This window comes from Vanellus vanellus, assembly GCF_965231255.1.
Source record: "Vanellus vanellus genome assembly, chromosome: 2".
In the NCBI taxonomy this organism is placed as follows: Eukaryota; Metazoa; Chordata; class Aves; order Charadriiformes; family Charadriidae; genus Vanellus; species Vanellus vanellus.
Genome location: NC_138906.1, coordinates 33232634 through 33244366, shown reverse-complemented (window position 1 = coordinate 33244366; position 11733 = coordinate 33232634). Strand labels below are relative to the sequence as shown.

At 40.1% G+C, this 11733-nt stretch overlaps 1 protein-coding gene across 1 annotated transcript in view; it reads left to right on the top strand.

Moving 5' to 3' along the window:
* Positions 1-1374: 1374 nt before the first annotated feature.
* AGMO (alkylglycerol monooxygenase) overlaps positions 1375-11733 on the top strand; it is a gene marked incomplete at both ends in the record, with an annotated part of 191276 nt that continues 180917 nt past the window's right edge. Inside the window, 2 exons of the mRNA XM_082499471.1 lie at positions 1375-1503; positions 7929-8059. Coding sequence (XP_082355597.1) covers positions 1375-1503; positions 7929-8059 — 260 coding nt within the window. The remainder of the gene's footprint in view (positions 1504-7928; positions 8060-11733) is intronic.

The window sequence follows — 11733 nt, the reverse complement described above, 5'->3', positions numbered from 1 at the left end:
TCAGCTTAAAGTGAAATTATTTTTTTGGGTACTTCCAGTAATTTTCTGACATTCATACACTACAGTATTGTTACATTATTCAGACTGCAGAATATTGTTTAAATCTACCCCACCCACTGTTGTTTAAATGGCAACATATTTAATACAAACATCACAAATGTGCATTACTTCAATTATTTTAATGTCAATTTCTACATATGTTTCTTTTTCTAAACAGAATTTTCAACTGAAATTACCTGTCATAGTTCCTTTCTAAAACTAAGGGCTGATTCCAAGTAGAAAGTGTTTTTTTAACTTAATGACTGGCAGGACTTAAATAGTGGCATAATCTTTTACAGCAGGATTTGCAGTCCATTTCTTCTGCGAAGACTATAAATGGAACTGAATGTTTGAGATAAAGGGGTTGCTGGGACATTGTGTTATTTTACTTCTGGTTAACCTATTTTATCACAAAGCTTATAATTTGTATTAAGGCCAAACATATGAAGTGTGATTGACAAACATTTGACAGGGAAATGTATGCTCCTGAGCTTCAGATTGAAGGCCTGAATGTATGAAGCTTGTTCTTATTCCCATCTCTACGTCATTTTCTACAAGGATCTAGCACACATTTGTTTTCACTGTTTCATTGTATTTCCCCAGTTTTCATTCCTTTGTAAATGACAGCACAATAGATGGCTTCCAGAGGCTACCATCGGTATAGTCATGTTAATTGGAGCTATATAAAATTAAGCCCTTCTAAAGTTTTACAAAACTAAACACTTTTAATGGGGAGAGGGCTGGGCTGCCCTGTACAGCTGACCCAAGGAGCCAACAAGCGCACCTCAGCTTGTTCCTCCAACCCCTTAACATTGTAATCTTAGAAAAGTCTGCTTTTCATGCCAAGTCAAAACCTGAGCCGTATCTTTTTGAGTGTGGAAACCTGTCTAAAAGTGAAACAAGGGCAGCTTGAGCTCTGTCATCCAGAGATTTTTGAGGGTGAGAGGTGGGACACACGGTGGGTGGTTGCAAGAGGGCTTTCTCTTGACACCCAGAAGCGGGCTTACGCACGTAAGGACGCGTACAAAAAAACCCAACCAAACCCCAAGTAAACCTCCAAAGCAGCACGATGCAAAGAGGAAGAAGAAGAAATTGGAGGCTTTCCCCAAAGCAGCCTTCAAGCCCCCCGGCGCCGTGGGGAAACGAAATAAGCCCTCCGGGCGGAGTTAAAAGACCGAGCGCTGCCGGGGAACCAGCGCACCCGCGGAACGGGGTTGGCGGGAGGTGCCCGCTGTCAGCGCAGCCGCGGGGCGGGGAGGGCGGGCGGGAGGCGCCCGCGGTCAGCGCATCCGCGGAACGGCCAGCGCTGCCGCAGGCGCGGAGCGGAGCGGGGCGATGGGCAGCGAGGCGGGCGGTCCGCGGGCGACCGCGCCGGGGCAGCAGCTCCGCGCTCTCTTCTACGTGCTGCCGCCTGCGGAGAGCTCCTTCCGCACGGTGGAGGAGGTGCCCGACTACGTGGAGAAGGTGAGAGCCCCCTCCCCCGGCAGCATCCTTCGCCCTCCCCTCCGCCCACCCTGCGCATACCTGCCGCCTGCCTTTTTTGTGGTTGGTTTTTTTTTTTTTTTCTCTCCCCCAAAAGCCCCAGGTCGCCCAAGGAAACAATATCCACGAAAGGGCACCTAAACTAAGATGAATTGCCTTGTCTTTCTCTGAGAGGTTTCAATCCTGGGCTCTCTGTCTGCAGGCGGCCTGTGTAAGCTGCCTGTGTAACCGTGCACTCTGTTTTAATGTATTCTAAAAGAAGGCTCAGGTGCTTTCTCCTGATACCAGGAGCTAAAGTTTTCTGAGAAGCACCCCAAATTCCCGGGGGTTGATGCTAAAATTGCTCCGATTGTCAGTGCTGCTGGATATAGTGACAGCAAACTGAACTGAGTAAACCAGAAAACATGACGCTGTGTTTGGCTATTGTGATTCTTAAAGCAAGCAAAAAGTCAGGTCTCTTTGTGCCCTTAAGGCGAGCGCTACAAGTTCAGTCAAAGAAAGAAAAATAAAAATTCCTATTTAAAATAAAAAATAAAGATTGTTTAAGAGAACAAATATTTGTGTTGGGACAGTGCAGTCTCCTAAAGCTCCGAGGCAAGAGTACAGAGGTCAGGGGTGAGAACTCTCTTGTCAGCAGGCAGCAGCGTGTCCCTCCCTCCCCTCCTGCCCTGCCAGCTTATCCACTTCTACAAAGGTACCTTTGCTCCCTCTGTCCTACCTATTACACATATCTTGGCACCCAGCTCCTGCTGCACCTGGAACCGATGTGAGCTTTTTGTGGAAGCAGCAGCTAAACAGTATTTTGCCCTCGCCAAAGTAAATTCAGTCCGGCTTCAATGATGATCCACACTTTTTATGTGGGTCCCGGTGGCTCTGACTTGCTCCTCTGCCAGGTAAACCTTGGACTGCGGGGCGGCAGCTGCTGTTGGGCTGCAATGGGGGTGTCATGGGTGCAGAGCAGTGCAGCACCGTCAGCCACTTTCTGTAGTCTGCAGCAGCCCCTTGCTGATGGCTGTTATCAGCAAACATTGCCCTTTTGGACAAGGTAAGCAGACAGTTGCTGCAAACCCGGCCTATGTGTGCAGTGTCTGGTTGATGGCCTGCTTTCCTCAGAGGCATTTTGCAACTAAGCTATAGCGTCATCATCAAGAGCTTGACGGTTTTGCCTGGTCAGCTGATGTCTCCCTCCAGGTCTATCTGTTGCCTGTCTCAGTCCCTTTTACTGTTCTCACATTTCCCACTAGTATCATCCACCTTCTTGCCAGCAACATTCCTTAGCATCCCTGGGCTTTCTTCTCCCATGCAGACCTGTGCAATATTCAGCTCAGAACTTGGCCAAACCTGCAATATCTTTTACTGGGCACACAGCTGTAAAAGTCTGCGGAAGGATTCTTAATACTTCTTTGCATTATGAAAATGCCGTCAGGCTTCTGCTGTTGTAGAGCACCATTGTGCTAAGTTTGTAAAGGAATATATACCTCGCAAAAAAACTACACTAAGAAGAGGTTTCCTATTACAGTTATACTTTCCTATAATTGCTATCTTGGGTTAGTGGATCTCTGAGCCCCCCATCCCCCCAGTGTGTTTGTTGCCAGAACATACCTTTTGATGCTTGATTAAGTGGGTGTGTAAAGGTCTTTTAATGGTATAACTGTCTTACCTCTATCGCCATGAATTTGTACAAACACAGCAGTGGATATCTGAGCTCAGCGCAACACAGAAAAAAAAAATTCTTGTGTAGAGCTGGTAATAAATGAAGGCCTCAGCTCAAATAACTCACTCTAAAAGACAGCAATGATGATGCGGGTGTGAAATGAACTACTGATTACATTACTGTCCTCTAAACAGTTATTGGTTTGTTTTCTGTTTTTTTTTTTTTTTTTTCTGAGACACCGTATAGAAGTGGGATTTAGATCTCAGCTCTGCAATCTATCATGTGTGTTGGATGGATGAGGGTATTTCTAGTACGTGGCTACAGGTGTGGGGACGTGCACCTTCCAACATTAGGCAGGTGGCAGAAGCTCCTAATTCACTCAAATATTTGTGTTTTTAGTGATCTGCTAAATTGAACACTTTGGTGATTTACGAAATACATGCACATCATAGGAGTAGCTCCTTTGAGCTAGAGTCAGCTGTGCTGTTCCATCTGGGCGGCAAATGACAGCAGTGGATGAAACAGCTCTTATTTTGAGAACAGAACAACTTAGCTTGACTTGTGTGGTGTGCTTTCTGGCTGTGGCTATATTACTTCCATTTTCAGAGGCAGGACAGCTCCCGGTCCCTGAATTGTGCTCTGTATGTCTGCAGAGCTGTACGTGAAGGCCGCAAGTCCTGTTTAAAACATGAGCTGATCAGCTACCAGTGACTAGTAGCAAAGTTGCACAGCAGTGCCCAGGGAAAAGTCACCCGTTCAACTAATCTCCAAAATTCTGGGATAAGAGGTCCAAATCCTGCACCATAATCATAGAATTTATTTTTACGCGAGCTTTTTTATCATGCGGAATTTGAAACCCTTGATTTTTCCCTTATTTCTAGGAAGAGAAGAGACATTAGAAGTCAATTTTCCTTCTCCAGGGCAGAACATCCTCGCTCTTACAATGTATACTGCTGCTTGCCCTGTGCTTTCACAAGCATCCTCTTTGCTATGGATGTAAGATTATGCTTTGAATCCTCTGTTTTTTTGATTCTCTCGTAATCTACAGATGGGCAGATGGAGTGCTCCTTTTTGCTTGCCAAATATAGTTCTTATGAATAACAAGAGTTTCACCTTGCTACGTTCTGAAATTATCGCTTGTGCTCGCGCAGTAAAGACTTCCATGAGTCAGACTCAAGAAGAGTGCACACTGTTCCTTCTGCTGAGACCCCCTAAATGCAAGCTTTAAATCTAATAATCACTGTTTTTCTTTCCTATTTACTCTCTGCTTTTGAGAGCCTAAAGATTAAGTTCATATTTAAACTCAATTCACATTTTAGGCTTTGCTTCTAAATAATGAGACACAGAACATTCATATTTAGTTGCACGTGAAAGTTGAGATTCTTATAGGGACCTGGGACTTTAAGAAAACAGAAACTGTTTCAAGACTTGCAATAAAATCATGAGCTTATGCTGAGTTTCAACATAGAATATTATTTTTTTGCAACTGTATAAAGCAGAAACTGATTTTAAAAGGTCCTTTGCATTCTGTAAGAGTTAATTACTTATAAGGGAAACCCTCTTAGTGCTCAGAATAAGACTTTCAAGTTATGGATCAGTTATTCAAGTAAACCATGAGCTAATACAACATTAAGTATTTCTGGAGATGGGTGAACAGAAAGAAACTGGAAACGGAGAGAAAAAAAAACATTTATAGACCAGAAGATATGAAAAGGATCCAGCTTCTGTCTCTGGCCTGGGATGCCAACAGTGGCTATTTCTTAATTTCGTGCCGTTTTGTTTGTAGGGGAGATCCTTGAAAACTTTTGCAGAGCTACCTATGCTCAGTGGTTTCCTTAAATGTTTTCATTGTCCTTTTAACTTAAACAAAAAAGGAAAAAAAAAAAAGTTATGGTTAGGCTAGTGAGACTGTTGTCTGTCTTACTGACTGCCTCCTTTTTTCCTGAATTATTTGCATTATCCTTCTGCTGTCTTACCTCTCATCCGTAGACTGTAGGCTGTTTGGGACTGGGAATGCCTTTTCCTTCTCCTTGTACGACATCTAACATGGTATGATCCTATTCCATGATAATAGCTGTTAGGTGTTACGGTCACATAAATAATACATACTAGTCTTGACATAGTTGATCCCTGTGATCTGCTTTGGACAAAGCTTAATGTGGGTGTGTGGGAGAGAGGTAGTAATTTCTTAGATACTAAGAGGTATGCCATAAATCTTTCCTTTTGTGAGCTCCTTGATGGGCAGGAGGTTAAGGCTGTCTGAATGTTTCTCTATCCTCCTTGTATCACACTCCCTGTTCGTGAGTCAAAAAGTGTTGTCAAATGTTTGGCTGTCTCACAGCTTCACAGTGGGAAGAAAATATTTAATGAAGTCAATGGGAAAGAAGTTATATTAATCCCTATTAGTATAAAGTCAAGTATTTTAACCATTTCAGAGGTGGTTAGGTAAAGAGAATCGCCATATACAATACAGGCATCATGTATTTCCGATTCACTATTTTCATTTCATGAATAAAGCATCCCATTTTTTCTGTCCTGAGCCCATTCAATTTGCTGTGCAGCTTCTGCTGTTCCTGTAACTTCAAACTGCCTGTACTAGACCTGGCTCCTGATATTGTGGTCAAGTGTTTCTTAGTTGTTCTTAATAAGATCCTTTTAATCTCTGCTGGAATGTACAGTTGTGGTCATCAGCCTTTGATAAGTTAGGAATCTGTTCTTTAATTATATCAATTAAGAAAAGTACGTTGAAAGTCCTGTGTACTTAGAAATGAAGCAGCAAGAGTAAAACAAGGAGTACTTGCATTTTCCTGGAATGTTTCGGTGATTTCAAATGGAAGGTTGTGGGGTTTGGTTTTTCTTTCTTTCTTTAGTATTGATTTCAAATATCCAAAGATTTACCACATTGGTTTTCTTAGGTGCTGTTTAGGCTTTATCCCTATGTCTACCTTTGCTTTCAGAGATTTTTATATCATGAGTTAGTGCGTATCCCAAACAGCCTTTTAGATACCTAAAATGCTGTTAAAGAGCAAGCTAGGCATCTAAATTAAAACGTGCCATGTTGATTTTAATCTCTGTTCATCTGTTATTGTAACCTAACCCTGAGCTGCTGAAGTTTATGAACTTTCACGTTTCCTAGACGCTATAAATCTCTTGCTGCTTGCATGGTTTGAATCATCCAATTCTTCTTCGACTGAGCAATCTGGTCTATATCCATCTTAGTCTCTTTAGTGTCCCAGCCTGGTAGGAATTCCTGGATCATGTCTCACTTGGCAACAAAAATGAGCACCCTCCAAAATGCAGTGGCATTTGCAGAGGCAACATGCTTCTTCCATTAAAGTGTTGTATAGGCAGGAGCCCCCTCTTCTACAGCAGCACAGTTTGGAGGGTTTCAGTCTGGGAATCTGTAAGTGTTTTCAGGTCACTTCAAGGGAGCAGCAGAAGACGACTAACAGGGCAAGTCTCGCAGTATGACGCCTCTCATAATGGTACAGAAAGTCTCACTGGTCTTGCATTTCTCTTGCTCTGCAAAACTTGGTGGGAATGTTATGCCTTAATACCACCGAGAAGCACTTGTCTGAATGTCTCCAAGGTCACAGAAAAGTTTTCTGCAGAGCGAGGGAGGCAGTTGAAGACACGCTCACGTGCGCAGAGATCTGATGCAAGTAAAATAGCTCCTTCTTATTTTCCTTGCCACAGGCCGCCTAGATTTTGGTGGCGGTGGCTGATAGGCTGCCATTGCCTTGTCATTCCTTCCACCCATCAAGTGTAGGAGCCGTTAGGACTCCAGTGTCAGTAAAAAAGCATATGCTCTACCAATTGCTGTTATTCAATCCTTTTTTCTTGCTTATGCTGATGAACATTTGAGAACCGCTGTAGCAATCTTTTTCCACTGATGAAAAATGGTGGTGTCACAGTAACGTTACCAGTCCTACCGCTGGTCACAGACATACCTTTCTCTACTGGGTGCTGCTGTTGCGCATTATCAACTTGCCAATTGATCTGGGGCGCAAGATGGACAGTGTGAATTGAATCCTAGACTGAAGCAGTGTTTTGAGTGAGAAATGTTTCAGTCTCACTCATCATTATACTTATCTTCAGAAAGGCAGAAAATTATTTTACAGGAAAAAGGGAACATTGTATCGTTGCTACTTGGTCTGGAAAGAGACCATGTCTTATGGCTCAAATTGGAATAGGCTGCATAGTTACTGGGTTCTCTTTTGTACACATGCAGAAGAGCTGTTGCTATCTGCAGCGAAAAGCATGGCAACAGAAATGCCGAGTAGAAAGAAACTCACTTTACTATGTCTTTCAGATAATATTGGTAGGTGCCGAATTCAGTGGCTGAACACACTCAAAAATCACTTACATATCAAATCGAAAGCAGATTCTGTTTTACCTTGTGGTTAGAGGAATCCACAAATGTTGCTCCTCTCACTGATTTACTTGAAGATGAGAAATGTGAATTGGGAAATACTATTGTGTTTTGTTTTGATGCCATTTAACAATTTATGTGCCGAAGATACAAAAGAAGATAATATGGGAGGAGGTTAGTGCACTGGATTTCTAGTGGTGTTGTGGATTAAACGGTAGCCTTAGTTTTTCTGATTCTTAAGGTCCACATGGAGCTTTATCATAGCAGTAGCTAGTACAGTGCCAGCCAACCCAAGAAGTATCTGGCTGCATAAACTGCTATTAGAAAGGTGGATCTAATTCTGTTTGTGTTGTGACTTCTTTTCTTCCAACTGTTTTTCAGAGTATTCCGTTCTTCATTGCTTTTATTGGGCTGGAGTTTGCTGTCAGCTGGGTTCAGAAGAGTAAGCTGCCAGGTCGGATCAATGATGGCATAAGTTCTCTTTCTTTAGGTATCCTGTCTCGACTGCCAGAGTAAGTATACATGTTAAATTAGCTTAAGATTGTTTTTTAATCACTAAGAAGAAAGAAAGAAGGATTCTATATTGAAGTTGTTATTGCTAACCCAAAAATGATTAAACAAGGCATCTGGATCTTACTTTGCTAAAATGAAGTGGAATAAAGAGTGTAAATGTCTTTTTAATTTATAAGGCTAAATATGATACTTGCAGGATATTATCCAGCTCCAATTATATTCATCTATATCTGATCTTGGCTGTCACCTTTTGCCGATTCTGGGACTTCAGCTGACTTGACCATATCTTATGTTGGACTGTATGTTAAAATCTGAGTTTTCTTTCATTAAACTTCAGAAAGAAGAAAACAAACCAAAACAAGTCCGCTATTTTCATTAGCCTTTAAAAATAAAATTGTGTGTGTGTAACCAGATTGATAGAATTGTGAATATGCACGTGATCTAAAGCTCTTTGAACTCAGTCAAAATCTCGTGTTTGACTTCAGTGGATTTTAATACCTGAGAGAATTGTTGTAAACATGATAATCTAATCTACTCCCCAGTGATTTATCTGAGTTAGTTCATGGTGAAGAGAGTTGTGTTTTAAAGAAATACCCACTGTGGATTATTAAATATCCAGTAAGAGGAGATCCAGTAAGTTTTTTATATAAGTTGCCCTAAGTGTTTTTCAGGAGCTCTGATTACTTCGAAGATCTGTCTTTGCATGATATAAGCTTCCAGATGATAGATTTTATGACATCTTTTCTGTTAGAATGGGATTACATTTCTATTCCCCATATATGAATTTACAGATTACCATCAAAATGCATGTAATCTCATTACACGAAGAAAAGTTTCTATTATTTGAATTTGACTATATGGTGTATTTTCAAGTTTTTCAATTATTCCCACAGTCCTTTTTCTGAATCCTCTGCAGTTTTTCAGCCTTCTTAGTGTTGATGTCTCAAGTGCACTCCATATTTCAGAAATTGCTACATCAGTGCCAAATAATGAAGTCATTTGTTCTCTATTTCTACTTGTTGTTCCTCCCTTTATATATCCCAGGTCCTCTGAGCTATCCTTCATCCCCAAATATTTTTTTTTTTAGATTATGTGGATTACATTCCTCATTCGTAGGCAATAAGTTCGTATATTTGGCCACATAGAAATGCATGGATTGTATATTTGGTTGTCCTGAAATAGTCTGAATCCATGAAATGTTGTCTTTGTTACTTAGAGATCCCTGTATTTTGTCATTGCAAACTTGATTAGAAATCATTTCTTTCAATCCAGATTACTGATGAAATACATTAAAAGAACACAGTAACAAAAAGTTATCCCTTCTGGTGAGTAGCACCCATTTCTGAAATGGGTAAATCACCCACTTTGTAATCTATTGAACATTTGACATTTACTTGATTTTTTTTTTTTTTTAAACTTTCTAATCAAGAAAAGATTTGACCAGGTCTATGTCTGTGCCTTTAAATTAGGTACAAAGACAATTCTGGTGGATTATGTTAATAGCAAATATCATGGATGAAGCCTTTTAAGGAGTTTCATAGATAAATAATGTCACTTAGAGACACTCTTCCAAACCTTTCATATATCTGCAAATAAGAGGCATGATCTTTCATCATAAGAAATATTCAAACATAAAGTATTGTCTTCAAGCATAAAATAATGTCTAAATTATTTGAAAATTTTGTGAAGCTATTTGTGCAGCTAGTATACAACCTATATTTAAACCATTTTGTTGCTTTTAATATGACTTGTGAGCATGATCTAGAAGAAGCATTCAATTTTTCATTATATAATTATATAATAATTATAATAAAAGAAATAAAGCTGTAATAAATATTTACCAGTACATTAGACTTGTGTGCACCAAAGCACAGTCCTGATAAAGGATTACTCTAGTTTGCATGCAGCTAATATTGAAGTAGTTCAAATGTCACTTCTTCAACTTAACCCAAGTTTTCTAGACAGCCATACACTTCGCAGGTTTGCTATGCTAAATACTTATTTTTGTAATCTGAAATATTCAGTACTGATTAAGTTAAGGGGACTGAGATACATGTAGAGCAAGTTTCAGTGCTTTTGCCAGGCCTTTTGGCTTTAGTTTAAGAATACTAAAATGCTTCAGATGCACTTATTCCTGGAAGAAATGCTTGCTAAGAAAGCTAGCATTGCATGTGTGGACCACAGCTTTGCAAGGTGCTGAGTACTTTTATTATTTTGGCACTCAGTACTTTGCTGCAGAATTTGGCTTGCGGGCTACGCAGTTTTCTTTCAGATAGGAATTATTTTGCAAGGTTGTTTCAATTGAGTGAACCAAATGATCCTTAAGGACACAAACTTTGCAGGATCATGCAAATCTGCAGGATCAGTATGCTTATTCATTGCTACACCGCCACAAGAAGTCTCTTCCAGGTCGCTTGTATGGCTCTCGTGGCTGGAAATACAAGACCCTCCTCAGCAGCTCTTTCCAGAAGAGTTCCATAAAGCTTTTAACTTTCTGGCTGAATGTGAAAGAAGCAGGCAAAATGCAGACTTTCTAAAATATTTAATCGCGTGTTAATATCACAATTCTAACAGTGACTACTTAGTGTAACACCTCTTTTGTAAGTAAGAGGAGTTGTGAATAATAGACTGGCTAAAAAGCCTTGAACTGAGAAAACAGAACAGTTTACCCTTCTGTCTTCTGCTTCCATGGTGTGAAAGAACTGGGTCAGGAAGGAAAAAAAAAAAAAAAAGCACATGCAAAATCTGTTGCTAAGACTTTCACTTCAGTCTTTCCCTTTCAGGCAGAAAAAAGGTAGGGAAAGCTGACAGAAACTGCTAAAACAATATTTCAGCAGAACCCACAGCATCAGGGGAAATAGTAGTGCAAATCATTAACAGCTGAAGGTTAGATTAACACACCATTGATTGTATCCTCTCCCAGGGACTAATTTTCATTTTCTCAACTAGCAGCAATGGTTTGCCACTTCCTTAAAAAAAATCTGTGGTTGAATCTAAAATGGTGGGCTTCAGTCTGTTAGTTAGAATGAAGCTTCAGATGCATCACTGCAAAGAGGTTTTTACATTTAATGAAAAAATTAGGAGTCACAGACCATATTCAGCCTCTAAGTATGTTTTTCCATTCCACAGCCTGTATAACAGAAGTACTGCGTATCTTGAGGGAAAACAGTATTTATTCAGTGTTTCTTACTTCATTGTTGGAGAAAATGCAAATAATAAATTGTTGATTTTTTTATGCCAAATATTAAAAACATAGGTGCAAGAGGAAAAGTCTAATCAGACAAGGCAATGTGTTTTGTCTTTAGGCTTATTAGACTCAACAGCATATAGTAAGTTGAATTGCTTTGTGCGTATATATCGTCTGTTGTAAAATAGCCCATCCATTTCTTAAATATAATTTTCTCTGCCTTAATGCATCCTATGCATTCCTCTGCATGTATGAATACTAAACGTTATATGCAATGAAAAGTAATTTGGGGGAAAGGGAGAAACTTGAATTACTAAGCTTACTCCCAGCATCCTAAATGTTGGTGGTTAAAAAATTTCTGAGAACTTTTATTCTAAATAAATAAATAACTTTTCTAACTAACCATTGCCAAGAGACTTGAAATGCTGCTTTAAAAATATTCTCCCAAGAGAAAGTTTATTTTGGGTATAAATATCCACTATACAA